General features: G+C 34.7%; 1 protein-coding gene across 1 annotated transcript; it reads left to right on the top strand.

Annotated features, from left to right (window-relative positions):
• The first annotated feature begins 597 nt into the window (after positions 1-597).
• LOC107914914 (beta-glucuronosyltransferase GlcAT14B) lies at positions 598-12,270 on the top strand. The gene is made up of 4 exons (XM_016843968.2): positions 598-1,172; positions 1,254-1,329; positions 1,426-1,541; positions 11,150-12,270. The coding sequence occupies exons 1-4, from the start codon at positions 626-628 to the stop codon at positions 11,662-11,664; spliced, it is 1,254 nt and encodes a 417-aa protein (XP_016699457.2). The 5' UTR covers positions 598-625; the 3' UTR covers positions 11,665-12,270.
• The last annotated feature ends 1,703 nt before the right edge of the window (positions 12,271-13,973 follow it).

Raw genomic sequence — 13,973 nt, 5'->3', positions numbered from 1 at the left:
TTGCAATGTTGTATTATTTAATGTACTCCCTCTGTAGGTGTTTCACAAGATCATCCCAATATGGATTTGAGAGAATTTTAGAAGGAAATTGAGAGGAAATTGAAATTAAATATGGGTTTGAGAGAATTTTAGAAGGAAATTGAAAGAATTTTGGAAGGAAATTGAGAGGATTAGAGAGGAAATATTAGATAGGATTTGTTTGTGAAAAAAAATAAAAGGGTGGGGGGTATTTATAGTTTTTATTTTTTGACCGTTGGGGGGGCAACGGTCAAAATTTTGACCGTTGGGGTACTTTTCACACGCGGACTACAGCGCGTCTACGTTAGCGCGACCTCCTGACACGTACCCTGACATCGCGCTGACGTGGACGCGATTTCCTGGAAAATGGCCCATTCCGGTAAATAATCAAAAAATCGGCCCATTTCGATAAATTTAAAAAAAAACGGCTTTTTTTGGTAATTTGCACGTAAAATAATTAAGTAGTACTAATTTTATAGTAATTGAGAAAATTCAAAATTCCTCTCTGTTTTCTCGGCGAAATATTTTGCATTCACTTGCATAACAGTAAACTTTAACTGTCACCGATGAGTTCACAATTTCTTTCACATTTTCCTACAATCCAAGCATGCGAAATTGTCAGCCTAAATGGATCCTCCCATTAGCTTTTGGCTCCATTTTCCCCTTATTTTTACTCTGTTTTACAACCATAGCCTCTTTTAATGGCGTCCCATTACTTTTCTTGTACCGTTCCTCCTACCATTTCGTGGAGAACCAACTGAAACCCATCCCCGTCTCGACTCACATCACTATCTCCACTCCGCCTTCACCTCCCCGCTTCGCCTACCTCATTTCCGGCTCCGCAGGCAATGGTAAGATGCTGAGAAGGATGCTTTTAGCCATTTACCATCCCTTGAATCAGTACATAGTTCATCTTGACCGGAAAGCTAGCCCTGCAGAGAGGCAGACTGTTGAGCAGTTTGTGACAGATTATAAAGTGTTTAAAGAAGTTGGGAACGTTAGGATGATTACGAAAGCTAATTTGGTTACTTATAGAGGATGTACAATGGTTGCTAATACGCTCCATGCTGCTGCAATCATGTTGAGAGAAGGTGGAAACTGGGATTGGTTTATTAATCTTAGTGCTTCTGATTATCCCCTTGTTACCCAAGATGGTGAGTTAGATCTTCAAAATATATGATTTTTTGGACTGTCTTTGTTTTTATCTATTTATTTTGACATTTGGGTTCTGTCAGATCTTTTACACATATTTTCATACGTACCAAGGGATTTGAATTTCATTGATCATACAAGCAAAATGGGGTGGAAAGCGTGAGAACTTGTTTGAAATCTTTCCCTTATCTGGGTACTGTTTTATTGTCTGGGAACTTTGTGTGATTTGATGGGGTTTTAATGTTGAAATGGCAGGGGTCAAAGGGCTAAGCCAGTTATAATAGATCCAGCATTGTATAATTCGAAAAAAGCTGAAGTGTTTTGGATAACTCAGAGGAGAAGTATCCCTACTGCATTCGAACTCTTTACAGGTTAATATGCTGAAACCTTCTACTTTTCTTTTCAAAGTGTTGTTTTAGCTTATAATATATTTAGTTGTTGGAATTTTAATGGTGTTGTTATTTGCCAAATTCAGTCTTTTTTGTGTTAACAAGTATTTCGGCCCTGCTTGTATCCTAACCCCAAACTGTAGTTTAGTTTCTATACAGCTAAGTGTTTTAATCTTTTCACATTTACGGTTATTAGTAATAATGCGAAGACAAAGTTTATCCAATATTTACAATTTAAAATAATTAAACTTAATTGATATAAATTTAAATTTAAATTTAAATTTAAAATGATGAATAAAAGTTTTATAATTAATTGTAATTAATTTATTATTAATTCATATAATACTACTTTAGTTGAAAATCGTCTAAAAGCATATTGTTTATCTATATAACTTTATATAAATCATCATACTCAGATTTTTTTTTTTTACATTTGACTTAATGCATAATTTGGTACCTGAGTTTTATACTTTTTTTTTAATATGGTACTTGTGTTTATTTTTTAGTCTAATGTGGTATATGTATTTAACAAAAGTTACACATTTTTGGCACTTGAAGGTAACTGTAATAACTTTTTAGTATTTAATTCAGATTTTATAGTTGATTTAATGAAAATTCATAACTAGCTAATAATACTAACAATTATTTTTCATCAAATTTACCTTAAAAATCAAAATAAATCACATTCATTGCATTGTATTTAACAAATTAATTACAAACTTAAACAGATTTACAATTAACACTAAATTTATTATATTAACAAAGTCACGGAAAATTTAAACTTAATAATATTAGCAATTATAACTTTCATCAAATCAACCTTAAAAAATCTGAATTAAATATTAAAAAATTAACATCGTTATCTTTGGGTACCAAAATAAGTAATTTTTGTCAAATACAGATACTAGATTGGACCAAAAAATAACTCAAGTACCACATTAGAAAAAAAAAGTGTCTAATTTGGTACCAAGATATACTAAGCCTTTACATTTTGTAAGAATGATTAAATTTTAATTTTGGTCCCTCTAATATGTCTAAATTTGAGATTTATAACATATTTTGGTCTTTATATTTTTATAATGTTATTAATTAGTCTAAATGATTGATATCTTTAAATTTTTTATTAAATCAAAAGCAAATTCTTAAATCCAGTCAATAGAAGGGCTAAATTTTTTAAAATAAAAGTAGAGAGACTAAATTTCAAATGTACGAAGTGTATAAAAATTTATAATATATTCTTTACTTTATAGTTTGAACCAAACAAATAATCAATCTATGCAAAACGTAAGTAGACTATACTAGTACAATTTGAAAATATGGACCCATAGATAGAATTAAGCTTTGCTTGGTATTGAGGAAAGAAAATTGAAAAGATAAAAAAATTGAAGGGATAAAAAAATATATAAAGATGAAAAATATAATTTTTCTTACCATTTATTACTCGGTAGGATTGAAAAATGAAAATAAAACACTTGAAAATGTATAATTTTGATCTAAGATACACATCTCTTCCATTTTCTCTACTCTTATAATTCAAATTTGAAAAGGCTAGTTTTTATGCATTAGGGTGAAAAATGATCATTTTTCTTATTTTTTTTTCCTCTTACTTTTCTTCTCTACTGAGCACCCTCAAAATTTATTTCTATTCTACTTTTCCACTCTTTCCTCAAATCCTTCAAATTTTCTACCCAACCAAACACGTCCTTAAGCAACAAAAGTATTTATTCCAAAAAAGAATATATGCTTTGTTACACTTCAATTCATATATTTCATCCATTTTGAGAATTCCATTGTCAGTATTTAGACGTAGAGGTGCTCATGGGCCGGGCGGCCCGGCCCGACCCGACAGCCTGCCCGAAATATGAAAGGTTTGGGTAAAAATATAGGCCCGGAATATGGGTTTGGGTAAAAAAAAAGGCCCGTCTCGGGCACCACTTTTTTGGCCTAGGCCCAACCCGACCCGAATATATAATAAATATATTATTTTTATTATTTTTATTTTTAAAATATTTTTAAAATACTTTTTTTTATTTTTAAAATAAATTTTTGGTGTTTATTAAAAAATGGGCCGGGCCGGGCCGAGCTCGGGCTTAAGAATTTTTTCTCGGGTCGGGTCTGGACAAAATTTTAGGCCCATATTTCAAGCCGGGCTCGGGCCTAGGATGCGGGCCGAAATTTTTTTTCTGGACCCGGCCCGGCCCATGAGCACCTCTATTTAGACGGTGCCTACATAAATTTGTTTATACTTTTTGTGTAGTAGAGTTGAGGTTGATTCTTTCAAGAGCAAACCAAACAATAAGATTAAAAGACTGTAGTAATTCAATTGCTATGCTCTTGGTCTTGATTTCAAATACACTCTTATGGTTTGGGTGGAAAAGTGAAGGGGTGGGAGGAGAGAGTGTAAAAGTTGAAAGAAAATAAATTTTGAGTATCGAAAGAAAATAAATTTCGAGCGTGCTTGGTAGGGAAAAAAGTAAGAGGAAAAAAATAAGTAGGATGATCATTTTTCATCCTAATATCTAAAAACCGGTCCTCTCAAATTGAAATGATGAGAGGAGAGAAAATGGGAGAGAAGTGTATGTGTTGCGCGGAAGCGTGTGAAAGAGTAAAATTATTGTACTAAAAAATCACACTAAGTTCAATTCCCAGGAAAGAGAGGTGAATCACGAGGATCACTTAAGTACCAAGTCTTTCCTAGCTAGAATATCCCTCTATCGTAATTTAATAGCACAATAAATCACTACAATCACACTCACAAAATATGAACATCGTCCTCGGGCACTACCAAATATATTTCACTCCAAAATACAAGTGAAACTTTACAAATAGGGAGAGAGAACAATGCCTTAAGTAGAGAATGGCAAATGTGGGATGATGAGAATGAGCAATGGTTGGCCTATTTATAGTTGAGATTCAAGGGCCACCTTGCAAAGTCCCTATTCACTTAGGGACCAAAAATTGCTATTATCCAATGCCCAACACTAAATAAATATTTGGTGCCCATAACTTTGACCTTTCCAAGGTATGGGTAGATATGGGAAATGTATGGGCAAGGTATGGGATATATTCTAATAATCTCCACCTTGAAGATTTGATTAGGATAATCTTATCTTCACACAGTTCTTTTTGCCTTTGACAACAATACTTGATAGTGCCTTCTTCGACTGTTAAACTTGCAGGATATTGATCAAGTTCAAACAATGTTCGAACTTGGTTGCTGTTACCACCTTGGTCATCATATCTGTGGGATTATCTACAGTCTTGATCTTCTGAAGACAAATTTTCCCCTCTTCAATAATTTCCCGCACAAAATGGAATCGTACGTCGATATGTTTTGTACGTGCATGATAGACTTGATTCTTTGCTAAATGAATAGCACTTTGACTATCACAATACACGTTAATATGCTCCTGAACCAACCCCAAGGTTTTAGCCATACCTTGTAACCAAATAGCCTCCTTTACAGCCTCTGTTACAGCCATGTACTCGGCTTCTGTGGTTGACAACGCAACTGTAGACTGTAGTGTAGACTTCCAACTTATTGGTCCTCCAGCAAGTGTAAACACATAACCGGTGGTTGATCTTCGCTTGTCCAAATCACCGGCATAGTCAGAATCAACGTACCCAATAACACCTTTACCAAGTGTATTATCCTGCTTGAACAGTAATCCAACATCTACGGTCTTCTGAATATACCGTAGAATCCATTTCACAGCTTGCCAATGTCCTTTTTCAGGATTATGCATATACCTGCTCACTATACTAACTGCCTGTGAAATGTCGGGTCTTGTACACACCATTGCATACATCAAGCTACCCACTGCATTAGAATACGGAACTTGCAACATGTATTCTCGTTCCGTATTCGTCGAAGGAGATAGTTGTGCAGAAAGCTTGAAATGAGAAGCCAACGGGGTACTTACAGGTTTTGTCTGCTCGTTCATGCCAAACTGCTGTAGTACCTTTTTCAAATACTGCTTCTGAGACAAGCTAACTCTATCATGAGCTCTATCTCTCCATATTTCCATGCCGAGAATCTTTTTAGCTTCTCCTAGATCTTTCATCTCAAACTCGAGATTGAGTTGAGTCTTCAATCTTTCAATCTCAACTTTGCTCTTAGATGCTATTAGTATATCATCAACATATAAGAGCAAGTATATGAAAGTTCCTTCTTGTAGCTTCTAAAAATACACGCAATGATCAAATTTACTTCTTGTGTACCTTTGCCCTTTCATGAACTGATCAAATCGCTTGTACCACTGCCTCGGAGATTGCTTCAATCCATAAAGCGACTTTGTCAGTTTGCAAACCCAATTTTCTTTTCCAGCAACCTTGAATCCATCTAGCTGAGTCATATAGATTTCCTCTTCCAAATCACCGTGTAAAAACGCGGTCTTCACATCAAGCTGAACTAGTTCAAGATCATATTGCGCAACCAAGGCTAACAAAATCCGAATAGACGAATGCTTCACAACTGGAGAAAACACTTCATTGTAGTCTATTCCTTCTTTCTGAGCGTAACCCTTTGCTACTAATCTAGCCTTGTATCGAATTTCATTTTTATCAGGAAATCCTTCCTTCTTTGCATATACCCATTTGCATCCAATTGCCTTCTTTCCCTTGGGTAGTGTCACCAACTCCCAGGTCTTATTTTTATGAAGAGACTGCATTTCTTCATTCATTGCTTGCTTCCACTTTACACCATCAGGGTTACTTATTGCTTCTGTGTAAGTAGAAGGAACATCATCATCTGCAATTGGAAGTGCATAGGCCACTATATCATCAAAGCGAGCAGGCTTACGAATCTCTCTTCTTGGCCTCCTATATGCAATTGAATCTTGTTGCTGTAGAGGTTCTTGGGTAGGAACCTCTTCATCATTTGTCCCTTCAATATTAGCTGGATCATCGTTAACCTTTTCAAGCTCCACCTGCTGCAAAGTACTACTGGTTTTGCCATCCTTTTGTGAATCCTTGTACTTTAACATGGTTGATTCATCAAAAGTCACATCTCTACTGAAAACAATCTTCCTTGTATCAGGACACCAGAGACGATATCCTTTTACTCCATCAGTTATACCCAAGAATAATGTTTTCTTTGCTCTTGGGTCTAACTTAGATTCTTTTACATGATAATATGCAGTAGAACCAAATACATGCAAAGAATCATAATCAGTAGCAGATTTACCAGTCCACATCTCCATAGGAGTTTTTCCATTTATTGCAGCTGATTGCAAACGGTTAATTAGATGGCACGCATATGTAACTGCCTCAGCCCAAAATTCTTTGCCCAATCCAGCATTGGACAACATACATCGAACTTTCTCCAGTATAGTTCGATTCATTCGTTCTGCCACCCCATTTTGCTGTGGTGTATCCCGAACAGTGAAGTGTCGCACAATGCCCTCATCTTGGCATACTTGTAGAAATGGATCGTTTTTGTACTCAGTACCATTATCTGATCGAAGTCGTTTGACCTTTCGACCAGTCTGAGTCTCCACCATCTTCTTCCATTTCAGAAATGCATCCAAAACTTCACTTTTTCTTTTCATTAGATACACCCATACTTTTCTTGAATAATCATCAACAAAAGTAACAAAATAGTGCATACCTCCCAAAGAAGCTACTTTGGTAGGTCCCCACACATCACTGTGAACGTAGTCCAGAATTCCTTTCGTATTGTGAATTGCTGGACCAAATTTTACCCTCTTCTGCTTGCCCAGAACACAATGTTCACAGAATTCCATTTTGCAAGAATTTGCACCTTTCAATAAGCCTTGCTTCACCAATGTCTGCAAAGTTTTTTCACCAGCATGTCCCAATCGCATATGCCATAATCTGGTAGCCTCTGAATCTACATCTTTTGTAGAAACTGTTGATGTTGATCCAATAACTGTACTTCCATTTAAAAAAATACAAGTTATTTCTTCTTGTGCCTTTCATCACCGTCAGTTGCCCAGCTACTACTTTTAGTAATCTATCTCTCAAAGTGATTGTGAGCCCTTTAGATTCTAGGGCACCTAATGAGATGAGATTTTTCTTCAGGCTAGGTACGTAGCGAACATCTGTCAAGACTTGGATTGAGCCGTCGTGATTCTTCAATTGGACTGTACCCACTCCCATTGTCTTACAAGCACTATCATTGCCCATAAGAACAATTCCACCTTCTAGCTCTTTAAGACTAGAAAACCAGTCCTTATTAGGACACATATGGTAAGTACATCCTGAATCCAAAATCCCCTCATCCGTTTGACATGCCATTGCCATGCCAACCAAGCTAAAGTCTGACTCCTCATCATGCTCCGCTACACATGCATTAGAAATAGCCTTGCCCTTTTGTAGCTTAGGACAATTCTTTTTCCAATGCCCTTTTTCACGGCAAAAGGCACATTCATCTTTGGCGGGTCTCCCTTTGGACTTTCCCCTTCTACCAGATTTGCTGCTGTGTGAACGACCTCTTACTGTTAAGACTTCTGCGGTTGTATCTCTGTGATCTCTTTTATCTTTCTTTCGAGTCTCAGATCTATACAACGCACTACAGACTGCATCAAATGTGATCGTGTCCTTCCCATGAAGCAATGTGGTGGTAAGATGATCATATTCATCAGGAAGGGAATTCAACAACAATAATGCCTTGTCTTCATCTTTAAATTTCTCATCCAAATTTAGCAAGTCTGCTAAAATTTTATTGAATGAGTTCACATGATCATTCATCGACATACCGGGTGCATACGTGAATCGATAAAGTTTCTTTTTCATATAAAGCCTATTTTCAAGACTTTTCGTTAGAAACTTTTCTTCCAGTGTATCCCATAACTTCTTCGCTGATGTCTCCCTCATGACAGAGTACTTCTGCTCTTTGGCCAAACATAGGCGGATTGTACCACACGCCTGTCTATTGATCTTGGCCCACTCCTTGTCATCCATCTTGTCAGGTTTTTCTTCAAGGGCTATATCTAGCTCTTGCTGACATAAGACATCCAGGATCTCACATTGCCACATACCAAAATTATTGGTACCGTCAAATTTCTCTACTTCAAATTTTGCATTTGTCACAGTAGTCCTTGCTGATGACGATGCTGCTGCCATTTTTCTCCTCAATCTCAACTACTGTATACGTGAACAGTACTGTATACGTGAATAGTGTCATATACGTGAATAGTACCGTATACATGAATAGTGCCGTATACGTGAATAGTACCGTAAACGGTCGTATTCACCAAGTACGAACCTGGCTCTGATACCAATTGTTGCGCGGAAGCGTGTGAAAGAGTAAAATTATTGTACTAAAAAATCACACTAAGTTCAATTCCCAGGAAAGAGAGGTGAATCACGAGGATCACTTAAGTACCAAGTCTTTCCTAGCCAGAATATCCCTCTATCGTAATTTAATAGCACAATAAATCACTACAATCACACTCACAAAATATGAACATTAAATAGTAAAGAACACCAAAATTTTAACGAGGTTCGGCAAATCTTGCCTACGTCCTCGGGCACTACCAAATATATTTCACTCCAAAATACAAGTGAAACTTTACAAATAGGGAGAGAGAACAATGCCTTAAGTAGAGAATGGCAAATGTGGGATGATGAGAATGAGCAATGGTTGGCCTATTTATAGTTGAGATTTAAGGGCCACCTTGCAAAGTCCCTATTCACTTAGGGACCAAAAATTGCTATTATCCCATGCCCAACACTAAATAAATATTTGGTGCCCATAACTTTGACCTTTCCAAGGCATGGGTAGATATGGGAAAGGTATGGGCAAGGTATGAGATATATTCTAATTGTATGTTAGTTCAAAATTATACTTTTTTAACTTTTTTTTTCTTCTCTCATTTTTCAACTTTGCAAAGATATGGATGGAAAGAAAATAACTTTTCTTTTCATTTTTCAATCTTTCCTATTAAGCACACCTATGGAAAGAAAAAATATATTTTTTATCTTTTCAATTTTCTTTCAACTCTACCAAACAAAGTATTAGGGTGTGCTTGGTTGAGTGAAAAGTGGAATGATAGAAGTAAGAAGTGGAAAAGTGGAAGGAAAATAAAATTTAAGTGTGCTTAGTAAGGAAGAAAAACAAGTGGAAAGAAAATAGGAGAGATAATCATTTTTCATTGTAATGCATAAAACTCAATAATTCCGAATTGGAATGATAATAGGAGAGAAAATAAGAGAATAGTGTATTTTAGTTTAAAATTATGCATTTTTCACTAGTTCCATAATGGATGGAAAGAAAATAATTTCTTTCAATTTTTCTATTTTTCCTATCAAGCACATCTATGAAAAGAAAAATTATAATTTCCACCCCTTCAACTTTTCATCTTTTCAAATTTCTTTTCATTTTACCAAGCAGAAAATATAATATTTCTTTCTATACCTATACTTAATAGGAAAAATGGAAAAATTGAAAGAAAAAAAATATTTTATTTCCATTCATTATTTGGTAGAGTTGAAAAATGAACTACAACATTTAAAAATGTATAATTTTGAACTAACATGTACTTCTCTCATTTTCTTTCCCCTCATTATTCCAATTGGGAAGAATTAATTTTTATGTATTAGGATGAACAATGATTATTTCTTCTATTTTCTTTCTTCTCACATTTCTTTTATATCAAGCATACCCAAAATTCATTTTCTTTAAATTTTTCCACTCTTTCCATCCCTCCACTTTTCTTTGAACTTTGTTTGGTGGAGTGGACACAAAATTAGAAGAATGGGAAAATTGAATGGGTAAAAAATTAGAAGGATGAAAAGTAGATATTTTCTTTGTATATGTGTGCTTGGTAAGAAAGATGGAAAATGGAAAGAATTTTTTTTTTCCATCTATTGTTTAGTAAAGTTGAAAAATAAAAGAAAATAAAATAAAACATTTGAAAATTACATATTTTTTAACTAATATTTTATCTCTCTTATTAGATTAAAATAAAAATTATCATCTTTCTTATTTTCTTTCCTATCACTTTTCTTCTCCATCAAATATACACAAAATTTATTTATTTCACGCTCCTCCAATTTCTCCACTTTTACACCCAAACAAGCATTCCTGTTTGTAGAAAAGGCATGTCTAAATTGGTTCACCTGTTTAAGTGTCTTGTAGCGTAGCAGACTAGCAGTATATACAGCTCGGAAAGAAAGCTTTGCTGCTGTTTCCAAGGGATTGTTGGTGAGAAACATTCTAGAAAATTGGTGCAATAGGCAAAAATATCTGAGAGGATACGAAATTACTTATGCTATGCTTCCATGTTCTCGTTCTTTCACCTGGTTAGCAGCCCACTCTCTCATTTCCCCTTAAAACATTAAAATTGGAGGATTTTTAGTGCATTTAAATTTTGCTGAATATTTCCGAAGTCTTGGTCGAAGCTTGGATATCCTAAAAAGATTGTTGTATGTTTACACTTTAATATGTTTACACTTTAATCTCATTTTCTTGTACCCAATTTCTCAAGAAGTTAAAAAGTAGCCAGTTGAATAATCTTATGTTTGTCATTTTCATTGAATTTGGATGAATGTTTATAACAGTGAATACTCGTCATGTTTATGATGATTGTACATAACGTAATCTTATATCGTCAAGCTGTAAGTAGGTTCGGCATGGATGGCACTTTCTCGCCCTTTTGTGGACTACTGCATTTGGGGATGGGACAACCTCCCTCGAAAAGTTCTCATGTACTATACCAACTTCCTATCATCTCCAGAAGGTTACTTCCACACTGTCATTTGTAATGCAAAAGCTTTCAGCAACACTACAGTAAACAATGATCTTCATTTTATATTATGGGATAACCCACCTAAGCAGCATCCTCGTCGCCTCACGCTGTCTCACATGCAACGGATGCTCAACAGCAATGCCCCTTTTGCCAGGAAATTCCATCAGAATAGCCGAGTGCTGGACAAAATCGACACTGACCTCTTATCTCGGGGCAAAGAAATGTTTACTCCTGGTGGTTGGTGTGTAGGAAGTGGGGAAAACGGGACTGATCCGTGTTCAGTTGTTGGTACTCCAACAGTCCTCAGACCTGGCCCCGGCGCCAAAAGGTTGCAAACTTTGATCAATTCTCTTCTATCCAATGACAATTTTCGACTGCGACAATGTAAATAATACTCAAGGAAAGCTGCTATGGGATGGGAGGCACTCTTCTTGCTAACTGGGATTTAATATCAGATGATGCAGTCCAGCATCCAGTGTTGCTTCCGATACAAGTTGGAAAGAAGAGTGAATTGATCAAAGTTTGAATACTAGTAAAAAGAAATATCTATATTCAAAGTGTATTGGGGAGAAAGATTTATTTTTACTAGAATGAAGACCCAGGGGACTCATAACCATAAAATTTATTGATTTTGGTTTCAAATCGAAATGTTTCATAGAGCAATGATATTAGACAAAGGCTATTGCTTGGACGACAAATAATAAAACCAAAAAGTAAAATGGTTGTGAAAGCAAGTGTTGGGTCATCAAATGGGTTGCCTTGTCATTTGCATTTGTTTCAGGCTGCCATGATTCCATCAATTCTCCCATGCAGTGAAGTGAAGGAATTGACGATCGGAACCGAACTGCTTTTTAAGGTTTTTATAGTGTTTCTGTTTTTTTTACAACCAAAAATCCTGAGGAGGTAAAAGAAAATAGAGGAGCAAATATATCAAAGATGTACGGAAGAAAATTTTACAGCCTCACCAATATTGTGCCAAATTTACAGGCTTCTCACTTCGGTTTTTCCAGCTGAATCTGAGCTACCTAAAATCTCCACAACATATTAAATAATAAATTAAACAGATGTAACTACCTCCTTCAACAGGTATAGTTTTTATATATAGGTATAGATTATGAAAGGTTATATATTATTTGAATTATAAAAAAATTATTAAAAATTACAAAATAGTAATAATAAAATAGGACTAGGGCTCATAAATTTCATTAACTAGTCCCTATATGTTTATTTTTTGAACAATTTAATTTTTTTGAATGAGGTAAGCTTGTGGACTAGATTTAATAAATGGAAAACATAAAAAAACTACGTTAAAAGAAATGGAGAAGGGAGAAAAGCATAGGGAGAAGCATAACAGAATAGAAAGAAAGTTAAAAAAACATAAAAAAAATTAAATTGCTCAAAATGAAAAAAAAATATAGGGACCAAATGTAGAATTTAACCTAAAAATTTCATTTGTAATGATGATTTAACGTGCCACGTCAATTTACCGTTGCACCGTTAACGGTAATTAACTGCTTAGTGACTAAAATGTTACAACACAATAACGTTAGTGAGTGAAACGTAACATTTCAAACATAAGTGACTAAAATGTAACCTGAGGCAAACAAAAGTAACTATTTTAGTAGCTTATCCTTAAAAATAACACCTTTTTTTTGTGTGTAAAAAACTTGTAAAACTAAATAAACCTAACTACCCTACAATTACCTTATTATTCCAATATTTCTCCAAATGAATGTTCAGAATCTAAATTGTGTTCTCTAGATGGATTCCACCTTTGAGTGTCTCTGTACTGTTTTGCCCAACTCACTGATATCTTAATGATTTCAAAACTCCATGATAATCCTTAGAAAGCAAAAAGATTCTTATTCTTCCATAGACCACATGCTAGCAAGCCAAAAAGAGTAGCCCAAGGAATCTCAATCCTTGGCACCCACTCACAATTTCCCAAATTTGTCTCTACTCACTCTAAGAGATTTTCTGAGAAGAACTGAGGTTGGGTGCAAAATTCAACCAAATCTCTTTAGTGGCCTGACAATCTCTAATGACATGCAAGATATATTCTATATATTATAATAAGAGATTGAACAAAATGCATTTTGACCAATTCTTCCTTGCATGCACTCAAGATTAGTAAACAACCGTTGCTTGCAAACAAACTATAGGAAAAAAAACGTATAGGATCACTTCTTTAATTAGTTATATATTTTATTTTACTTTTTACAATTATAATTTGAATTCAGAATATATTTTGAAAAACAAAAGCAAACATTCACTAATAAACTACAACTTAGTTTGTATGTCCTTTTTATTAGTTAATTAATTTATTTCATCGATATATTCAATAGTTTTTATATTCAAAATGATTGTGTAATGTGTACTATGTTTGAAGTATAGGTCTCTTACAACCCATCTAAAACCATGTATAGAAGATCAAACGTCCAATTCTTTGAACAACATATTTTTATAATATATTGGAAATTTCCTTTACAAAAACAAATACATATGGTGAAAAATATTTGGTCAGAAGAAACATCAGAAACTAACTATATGCTAAAGGTGACTGATATCATACTACCAAATATATACACAAATTCATATAAAAGAAGATAATAATTTTTATTAGGTTACGGTGTTTGGATTTCAATATTCCGATCATTCCGTAACTTCACATTACGATCATCTCATAACATAGGGTATAATC

Source organism: Gossypium hirsutum, chromosome D10, assembly GCF_007990345.1.
Source record: "Gossypium hirsutum isolate 1008001.06 chromosome D10, Gossypium_hirsutum_v2.1, whole genome shotgun sequence".
Taxonomy (NCBI): domain Eukaryota; kingdom Viridiplantae; phylum Streptophyta; class Magnoliopsida; order Malvales; family Malvaceae; genus Gossypium; species Gossypium hirsutum.
The sequence above is the reverse complement of the archived record's forward strand: the minus strand, read 5'-3'. Positions and strand labels throughout refer to the sequence as shown.